The sequence below is a fragment of the Benincasa hispida genome, chromosome 9 (genome assembly GCF_009727055.1).
Source record: "Benincasa hispida cultivar B227 chromosome 9, ASM972705v1, whole genome shotgun sequence".
Lineage (NCBI taxonomy): Eukaryota > Viridiplantae > Streptophyta > Magnoliopsida > Cucurbitales > Cucurbitaceae > Benincasa > Benincasa hispida.
Genome location: NC_052357.1, coordinates 47,096,140 through 47,106,733, shown reverse-complemented (window position 1 = coordinate 47,106,733; position 10,594 = coordinate 47,096,140). Strand labels below are relative to the sequence as shown.

Sequence of the window (10,594 nt, the reverse complement as noted above, 5' to 3'; positions counted from 1 at the left end):
TGGAAGTTTTTGGTTGGTTTTTGGTTGGCTCTAATTTTATCCTTTGATATTTTGGTGTCTCTTATGGTGGGTCATCGTTTTGGTGATACTAAATGATTGATTTGGTTGGCCCTTATGAGTGCTTTTTTTGGACTCTTTGGTGCAAGCACAATGGTTAGGTTTTCAAGTATTCTCTTTCCTCTTTTGATAGGTTTGTGGATTTGGTCTTGTCTATAGCTTTCTATTGATGCAACATCATTTTAATAATTTTAGACCAGGTTTACCAATCCGTAATGAGAATTGGTGTAATTGAAACAAGATTTTATTGATGATGAATTGTAATAGGCCTGAGTCGCAAATATAATTGGATTGGTTTTGATCATATTTATTTATAATCATGAATTTATTACATTTTACTGTTACTATTATCGTTACCGTTGACCCATGGTAATGATAAAGATAAAAGTAACAATAAAAATGGCAGATTAATAATTTTCATACTATTATAGTAGCAATATCTATAATGGTAACGATCGTGGTAACAGTAAAAATAGTGGGTCCCATGTAATTTTCAACCACAATTAGATTGAGTATCCTTCATTCCTCAATTAAAATGCACACTTTGATTACAGATTTTGAGATGGGCTAACTCATTAGGATTACGGAACATAGGTAAACAACAATAAAAGTAATCAATTAAGGCCTACTTTTCACATTACTATTCACATTACTATTGATCGATTAGGGCTCAGTTTATCTTCTTTAGTCTCTAATTAGAAATATTTCTTGCAATTACCTATTTTCTCTCGAAAGTTTCCTCTATTTCCTCTATTTCATTAATCAATGAAATGTTTTTCATAAAAAAAAAAATCATTAAATACCTAAATGTCATTTTTCTAAAAGTTGATTTTAAGTGTTTATCCTAAACAACTTATTTTATAAACTCGTTTTCTGAAAATCTATTTGGAGTGGTCATCAAAGAAACTTTTTCCAAAATGACATTTTAAAAAAAATTATAATAAAATAAAAAAAATAAAAAAGGTAATTCAAATACTCTCTTATGAGCTTATGCTCTATAATTGCTACATATAAAAGGGATAATCTTTTATCTTTACTTTCTGTGAGTACATCCCTGAATACTCCTTATTTCAAGTAAATTTAAAGTACAATTGATATTTGGCAGATGAAGAAGTTTCAAGGAACAATTTCAATTTAAAAACCGACTCATCGTCTTCTTTGCCATAATTTTAATCCAGGAACCAGTCAAAGCTTACTATAATCAACCACTATAAACATGCAAAAATATTGTTTAGTGAACTAAAGCAACACACCATTTTGATTGTTTGGAAGAAGAGAAGAAAGAATAGAGATGAAGATTGACAATTACCAGTAACAAGAGTATTAGGATCAGTTATCATTGATAAGCATCCAGTCATTAATAACTCAGAAATTTGAAAATGAACCCAACAACCAGACTTAAGAAAGAGAGAAGCATTACATGATTTATTAAAGAGAATGCAATACTTTTGATTGAAAATATTTCTTTTGGACTAATCCACACTCTTAAGATGGTTTGTTCTGCCATGAACGTTCTCTATAAAACAGCACAGAGAGAAGGCTCAAAAAAAAGAAACAGAAGAATGCAATTATACTGATTTTACTGATTGAGAAACGAAGTAAATGAAAACTGGCATTCCTGATCTTTTGTTGATTGCTGGTGATTGCTTAGCTGCAAGCAACAAGCATCGGAGTGTCAACGTGTACCACGTGTCCGCTAACACGTTAGCCAAATTGAAGTATCCGTACTTAGCTGAAATTAGTAACTGTCTAAATGAAAATGACCAATTCATATTTAGTGAAAGGGCACACTTGTTCTTTATTATTAGCTCACTCAAAGCCATTACACAGTCGATAAATTTAATTTAAACAGATAAAAAGCTAGAGAAACTTAAAAGAACTAATCAAGAAGTAAAAGCTAAATCTCCAGAATTGCAGGAGGCAAATATAGTTAAAGGAGGATGTCAGCTACACGTTATTCCTATACCTATTTAAAGACTCCAAATCTATCTTCCAGAGAGCTTCCATTTTCGCCATCATCAACAACCAGTTATTGTTTGAAGGATATCAGTAAGGTGTATAATTCAGTCATTTCCAATGGTTTTCATCGAGAACCTGATCTCTGTGTGTACTCTGCGACTAGCTGAGAGAATGAGGATGTCTTGTCTTCGAGCAATCTTGTTGGAGTGTCATACTCCTCAATGAGTCCTGCATGGCGTGTAATGCAAATCAAGTTGCGTATCAACAAGTTAAATAGTTTGGTAGACTGTACTGATACAAACCGTGACTTAAAAGCAAAACCATATCACTGCTAAGAACGGAAGTTATCCGATGTGCAATCGTTATGACTGTACAGTCAGAAAAGTGTTGTCGTAAAGTCTGTTGAATCAAATTATCTGTAGCTGTATCGACCGATGCAGTGGCTTCGTCAAGGACCAACACCTTACTCTTCTTGAGTAGCACTCGACCAAGGCAAACGAGTTGCCTCTGACCCATGCTCCAATTCTCTCCATTCTCACTAACTGTATTTTATTTACAAACGAACTAGTTTCAATAACTTCAGTTTATTGGAAACTTTACCATAGTATCCAGAAATATACCTGTTGAATCTAGCTTTCCTTCCTTTTTTCTCACTTCATCTCCAAGTTGGCATTTATCCAGGGCCTGATGCATCAATTAAATATTTACTTCCATGGGAGGGTAAAAAAAGAAAATGGAAACTTCAGTTTAGGGAATGATTAGAAGAAGAAACCATGCTACCTCCCAAATGTCTTCATCTGCGTATTCTTCAAGGGGATCGAGATTGCTCCGCACAGTGCCTTCAAACATAGTAGGATCCTGAGGGATGATACTGAGTTTGGACCGCAAATCATGAAGTCCAATTGTCGTTATGTTGACGTTATCAATCACAATATGACCAGCTACAGGATCGACTATCCGAAAAAGTGTTTGTATTAGAGTTGATTTGCCGCTTCCTGTTCTCCCAACAATGCCAGTTTTCTTTCCACCTGGAAAAGTACATGTAATACCTCTCAACACAAGAGGCAGTTGTGGTGCATAACGAACCTATGTGATATACAAAAATTAGCAAAAATTCAAGACAAAATCACCAATATCAAATTTGAGAGCTGTTGACATCAAAGGATACCAAAAGAAAACAATAATAATAATGATGATAATAAAATAAAATACCTGCAGATTATGAAGTTCAACTTCTCCAAATGCTGGCCAGCTACAATCTGGTCGATTTTCCTCGATAACTAGAGGTGGCTCACTAGGGATAGAGGTATATTGAAATATTCTCTCGACCGATATGATTTTGTTCTCCATATTGCAAAGGTTCCATATTAACCAAGCTTGCAACATATTGAGGTTAAGTCCATAGGTTACAGACAAGCCGGCAATCCCTTCATTGTAAGGGATAAAAGGAATTAGGCAGTTAGAGAAAGGAAAAAAACTTAAAGATCATTGTTTGATGATAGACCAGCGTGAAAAATGTACCTGGATCAATGACTCCCACAGGGATAGATATCAAAAAGATCAAACAGGAAGCAAATGTAATGGAAGACAATAAATCGAGACGGAAACAAAGCCATTCCATTGCTGCTGCAGTGTGGAACTTGGGCCGAGAGTATGCATCTGTCAGTTTCATATTGGCATCTTGGAATCTCGACTCTTGATCAAAACTCCTAATAGTTGTTGATCCAGAAATTGTTTCGGAGAATAGTTGGATCACTGGAGCTTTGCATACTCCAATCAATCGTGATAATTCTCGTGCCGATGGAATATAATATTGCTGCATAATAAAAGCTCAATGTATGGTAACCCAAAGCAGAAGCTCTAAATGTTTTTGTTTTCACTATATATAACTTTCCTAAAAAGACAAACCACAAGGCCAGAAGGTATACCTCATACCAAATGCACAGAGCCATCACAGGGATAAAGATAATGAAAACCTGCCATGCAACTTGAGACATTACCGCAATAATTCCTAGAAGCTGAATCACATTGAAGCAAAAGGCTCCAACTCGAAATGGTATATCCATATCAAGGGCACTTTGGTCCGTGGAGGCCTGTAAACAAAAATACATTATTTACCAATTATTATGATTATGAGTTTCAAGAAACTAATCGAAGAACATAATGAATATAAATTCACTCACTCTATTGAGAATTCTTCCACTTGGAGTAGCATCAAAGAATGACATGGGAGCACGAAAGATGCTTGTGTGCATTTTAACGAATAGTTCAGTTGCTGCTTTAAAACCAGCTGTAACGAGAAGAGCTGACCTCAAGAGGACACACAAGGAGCTTCCAATGGACAAAGCAACGTAGACGATAATCAATCGAGAGGTAGAAACAGGAGGCTCCATATCCTCTGAAACAGGAGTAGCCCATGCCATCCAATAATTACTTCCAATTTGAAGAATCTGAAAGAGAAGCTGACCAAACAATATAATGGGCACGAGAGTTCCACCATAAGCAGACTTGATATATTTCCAGTAAACTGAAAAACCAACTTTTCCTTTCTCTCTCTCTTCTTCCTGTACAAGCTGCCCTTTTGACTTAGTGGCGTCAACTGCCTTCCCATCGTGTGTATCTCTTTTATCTTCCTCATCTATAATGCCATTAGTACTAATCATAGATTTGTCTTCCTTACTAGTAGACTTTCTAGAAGAATCTCCTTCCACAGAATTAATGGCTGATAATGCTTCCTCATGTGCACCAACAAGTGCCATAAAGTCGGTTCCAGAGCGAAGAATTTCTTCGTACTTTCCAGCTTGTGTGATTCTTCCATCTTTCATGACCTGTCAGTAATGAATCTCCTAAGCTTAGATGTAAAAGGGCGTAAGAACAATACAGAAAACAAAGATAGAAGTCCTCATCTACTTACCAAGATAAGATCAGCTGCAGGTAAAAATTCTACTTGATGAGTTACATAAATAACTGTTTTTGAACTCAAAACACCAAGGAGACATTCCTGTTAGGATAATATGACACGATTATTATAAATTCGCAGATCAAGTCCTAAAGATCAATCTAAAATACATACTTTTTATTCTGAAAAGAGGATAAGCATAAACTCAAAAAACATAAATGAAAAGTAAATAGAAAGAAAACTACCTTGAAGAGGTGAGAACCTGTATGAGCATCAACTGCACTAAAGGGATCATCAAACAAGTAAATATCAACATCTTGGTATAAGGCACGAGCAATTTGAATTCTTTGCTTCTGTCCACCACTTAAATTGATTCCTCTTTCTCCTATGACCGTTTGGTCACCAAATGCAAGAATTTCAAGGTCCTTTTCTAGACAACATGCTTCAAGAACTCTTTTGTACCTTTCTCTGTCCATCTCTTTGCTAAAAAGTATGTTCTCCTCAATCTTTCCACTCTGTATCCATGGTGATTGTGCTACATAGGCCTTACTACCGCACACTCTCAGATCCCCTGATATTTTAGGTACTTCTCCAAGGATACAAGATAGCAAGCTGGACTTGCCTGAGCCTACTGTACCACAAACAGCAACTCTCATGCCATGTTCCACTTTGAAATTAATATCTTGCAACGTCAGGTTTGAAGAAGTCGAGTCCCAAGAAAAGTTCCCATTGACAATCTCAATTGCTGTAGTAGAACTACCTCTTGGAAGCCTCTCTATAATATCAGACTGCAAATCATCAAGGCGAAGGAAAGACACTATTCTATCTAGTGAAACCTTTGTTTGAACCACCATAGAGATTGTGTCAGGAAGATTATAGATAGGTTCTTGAAGAATCCTAAAAGTTGCAAGTGCAGATAATACTTTGCCAGACTCTAATGGGATCCCCACCAGCATACACATCCCAAAAGTCACAACAGACACAAATGTCGGGGCACCCCAAAAGACGAACGTTGTGACTGACAATGTATAAAGGAACTTCTTTAACCATCCTGCTTCAATATTCCTAAGTTCAGCTATCTTAGATAGAAACTTCATCTCCCATCCCTGAAGCTTAAGAATCCTCATATTTCTCAAGATTTCAGATGTCGCCTTCATCCTCGTATCTTTTGACTCCATTATCTTGTCCTGGAACTTCTCCTGCAACTTTCCCAATGGGATATTTATCAACATAATAGCTATAGTTGCAACAAGAGCTGCAATTGAAGCAAGACCAAGATTTTTATACAAAACCAACAGGGCCAATCCAACTTGAAAAACCACCAGCCAAATATCGTGCATATACCAACTGAAATCACCAACCCTCTCGGCATCTACAGTCATGAAGTTGATGATCTCCCCACTTGTGTGCTGCTGCCTTGACTGGCAAGAAAGGGTCAGACCCTTGTTGTAGATCATTGCAACCAATGCAGCTCGAACTCTCATTCCGACTTGTTGCACCCTAAAGAACCAATGCCTCATTGCAAGACATTCCACGAGTTTTGCCAGAAAAAATACACTGACCAAAACATAGCCTTCATTTTCGAAATCTCGATGACCATTGAGATATTGAACAAAAGTGTCAATAAGGTAGGGGCCAACATATGTAGCCAATGTGTAAATGAATGCAAAAGCAGCGGTTAAAAGTATCTCTTTCCAAGCCGAGTAGAGTAGACCCTTGACCAAAGAAAGAGTGGTGACTCTGTTGATTGTTCCACACTCAGACTCGAGCTCGTTTTTGAGAATCTGAAAGGTACCAGAAACAGCATCACGGCTTGCAAGTTGAGGAATATCCTCAAGATCTAATGCCTTCTTATTTCCAGTTGCAATGAGAGGACCCATCCAAGAGAATGAAAGGATACTGAAAATTCCTGCAGTCTCGTAAGGGGTCACAGTTTCCTCTCCTTTACACTTCTTTGCCTCTATACTGCCATTACTGAGAGTAGTATATCTTGTTTCACCATTTAAAAGGTGTTCTTCAAGAGGGTCTTGTTCACTCACACTCTTCCCAAAGAACCCAACATATATGATCAACAAACCAGAGACAACTGACATAACATCAGAAACCAAGTATCTAATGGGCAAGGAATGGGTTTGGCTATAATGAACCGTGTCCACAGTAAGACAGTAACAAGAAACAGCAAAGTAAGAAACCCACCAGACTCTCAAATGAATTGCAAACTTTGATTTTCCAGTTTCGGAAGAATGTAAACACAAAGAAACAGTGCCCCATGCAAGTGCTTTCAAACCAAAATCCAAAAGGGTCACCAGATTTTCCTCAGACCACCCATTTCTATACCAGTAGAAGCAATCAAGAGAAAAGAAAACAAGATTGAAAACAGAAATAACGAGGCAACTTATGAATGTTTCCTTATAGTACAAACACCTCGTCTCTCTTTGACTTTCCCCACAGCCTGCCTTCAACTTTAAGCACACCCATGAGATGCAAAGAACAAGCAACAAAACCAAGTGAGTCAAACCAGACAGGCCATGAGCTAAAATGGGTTCAAGGAGAAAGTGAGCAGCAGAGTTCACAGGGAGGGAAGGGTCGTGAAAGAATAAGTTAGTTAAGCTTTTCATAGAGTATTCAAAGAAACCCATGATTCAAAAAGTCTTTTGGGAAGATGGATGTGCTATAAAACTCAGCTAGGTTTAGTTTAGCTCAAACCAAGTGAAGAATGATGAAGAAACTCCTCAGCTTCTAAAGTTCTATATACTCGTGAGAAACAGAGTGAGAGAGAGAGAGAGAGAGAGAGAGAGAGAGAGTCAAACTTTACTTCCTTTGACAAGGATGCAGCGTGGTGCGCAAGAATCCAGGGATTGGAAGTAACGATAAAAAAAAGACAAAAAAGGCAAAACAAAGGGGGAAAACGATTTGAAGACAAAAAGGGGTTTCCCCTTTTCTACTTTCTAGACAATGGGCAGATACAGAGACAGAGACAACGTGGAGCGAAAAAGATATATGGGAAGAACTGAACAGTGAAAACTTTTCTCCTTCTTTGAAACCCAATACTCCAAGTCCATTCTATAATCAATTCTTTCTACTTTCCTAATCCCAAGTTCTTCCCTGATTTTGCCATTAAAATACAACATCGTTTGAGAGAAAAATGAACAAAGGCTTTAATGATGCAATGGACATGTGGGGTATAGAAAAAGACGACAATGAGCAACAAAGAAATAAAAACTAACCAGACCCAACAACGAATTCTCCTGCAAGATTGTTGACTGTTGGAGCATAAGGATGGGGGGAATTCCACAATGAGAATTGAGAGAGTGACAGTAGGAAAATGAGAAGAAGTCAAATTTGACGCCCAAGCATTTGAGCCTCTCTTTGGGGATTGTGTGAAGCGCAAGGAAACTTGAAATTGAAAAGTTCGATGAGATTGGTTATTGAGGCTGAGGCAGAGAGAGGTGCCTCGAAGTTGGAGAATGAATAGTAATCGATGATTCGTTTTTATCTCTCCCTTAAAACTAGATTTTTTTTTTTCTTTCCAAAAATTTAGGAAAAAAAAACAAAATTTTAAAAATAAAAGATTCCATGAAAATAGAATTATATTCCAGATTCAGAAGGTTAAATATAGATGTCTTGTTTTTATAATTTTTTTTTTTTTATCAAAATAGGGATAAAATGTTAGATTTCGATAAATATTTCTAAAAAATTATAAAAATAAAAGAAATTTTGAATTAATAAATAAATTTTTTATAATTTTTTAAACAAGTTAACATGTTTATTATTTATGTTATATTTACATCACCTACATTTTGTGTTTTTTTTTTGTTTGGTAGATTTTTCTTTTCATGTTTTTATATATGTGTTTATTAGCAAATTCAAAAGTTAAATTATAATTTAAACAAATTTTCAAAATGTATTTGATGATATAGAGGGAAAATACTTTTTTTCTATGGCTAATAGAATAAATACATTTAGTGTGTTTCAAATTGGTCATTTTGGTTTATAAATTTAAAAGTTATTCGCTAAAAAAATCTTTAATTTTAATTTAAAAAATTATAGATGCTGATGTGGCAACATGACATGATTTTTTAGAAGAAAAAAAATCTCATTTTTCTCTCTCTTCAACTCTTTCTTCGTCCTCTCTCTTGTTGTCTCTCCTACATCTCCATTGCTAAATATTTTTAATTTTTTTAAACAATCTCAATGAAAAATAAGAAAAAAAGTCGAACCAGTACTAAGCTTTGGCACCCAAAATTAAGAAAAGAATGGGCATTTGGGGAAATGAATTGGTTATTATAGTTCTAGGTTATTATAATTGGGTAATAATAACTTGTGTTTAGGTATAGATTATTTTAGTTTCGATTATAATAATATATGTTGAGAGGTGTAAACTTTTTTAGTTTTGGAAGAAAATAGTAAACACTATAGTAAAAAATTAAAAAAAATGATAAATATAAAATGGTAAAAATTGTAAGAAATAATAAATACTGTAGCAAATAAAGGTTTTGAAATAATGTTGACGGTAGCTAATTGGGGATTACAGAAGAGTATTTAAAGAGATGATCGTCTTAAGATAGTGCTTGCCCCAAACGTCCCCCAAGAAAGTAGGGTATATATACATCTAGATTCGTACAAAAGAGTCGCAACCAAGATTTAAAATATTGATGTCGACGAAAATATTGAAGTCTTAATATTACGAAAATTTCGATGAAAATATCAATAAAATGTCAATTTTCATGTACATTTCTGAAAAAAATTATAAAAAACAAAAAACAAATTTAAATTAGTAAATAAATAATTTATTATTTTCAAATATGTACATATATATTTATATTAATGGTATTTTAATGCTTGTTTTTGTGTTTCGTGTATTTTTCAATGATTTAATAGAAATATTGATTCACCTTTTGTATTGATATCGAACCTATGAAAACATGGAAATATCGACATGTCGATGAAATTTTCATACTATGATCGCAAATATATATTGAACTAGACTGCATCAAATGGCAAGATTGGGCTATTCTTTTGAGGTAGCTATGGTCAATTCAAAATATTAGAGACTAAATACACTTATTCTTCAAAACTCATAAACCAAAAAAAGTGTTTTTCTCATAATATATATAAACTACAAAACTAATTATAATTACTCACTAAATATTAAGCTGAAATTAATTTCTGAGCTCTTTTTATATTAATATTATAGAATATATAATATATTATATAACAGATATAACAAAAATAATTGAGTTTATACCATGAAATATATATTTATTACTGTTTTTATCTTTTCTACTATATTCTGCATTTTAAATTTTCAAATTCTTGGATACACTGAAAAACATAAAAATATTTTTTTTTCTTCAGAATTTGCACTGTTAGGATCATAGAGTTCGAAAATTATTTTTGAAAACAGATTTTAAACTGCCTACCAAACAGATATTTGCTGAACTTAGTGAATTTGAAAATATAAATAAAATAGAGTTTGAATTGCCTACCACGTCAACATTCCCATTAGGGGCGCTTGGAGAAGTAAGTTGAGTTATAAAGTTTGGAATTAATATATTAGAGTTAGGAAATCTATGTTCAATGTGCAAATTTGTAATTAAAGAAAGAGGGAATGATGAATTTTTTGATAAATGTGTAAAAGTAGAGAAAGAGGAAAAAATGAAGTTCTTTTGATAAATG

At 34.5% G+C, this 10,594-nt stretch overlaps 1 protein-coding gene across 1 annotated transcript; it reads right to left on the bottom strand.

Moving 5' to 3' along the window:
• Nucleotides 1–1,807: 1,807 nt before the first annotated feature.
• LOC120085664 (ABC transporter C family member 3-like) lies at nucleotides 1,808–7,670 on the bottom strand. Its single transcript, XM_039041790.1, has 10 exons — nucleotides 5,161–7,670; nucleotides 4,931–5,017; nucleotides 4,200–4,844; nucleotides 3,945–4,109; nucleotides 3,538–3,832; nucleotides 3,229–3,443; nucleotides 2,797–3,102; nucleotides 2,637–2,700; nucleotides 2,319–2,558; nucleotides 1,808–2,244 (listed from the first exon to the last, which is right to left on the bottom strand). The coding sequence occupies exons 1-10, from the start codon at nucleotides 7,552–7,554 to the stop codon at nucleotides 2,141–2,143; spliced, it is 4,515 nt and encodes a 1,504-aa protein (XP_038897718.1). The 5' UTR covers nucleotides 7,555–7,670; the 3' UTR covers nucleotides 1,808–2,140.
• Between the last annotated feature and the right edge of the window lie 2,924 nt (nucleotides 7,671–10,594).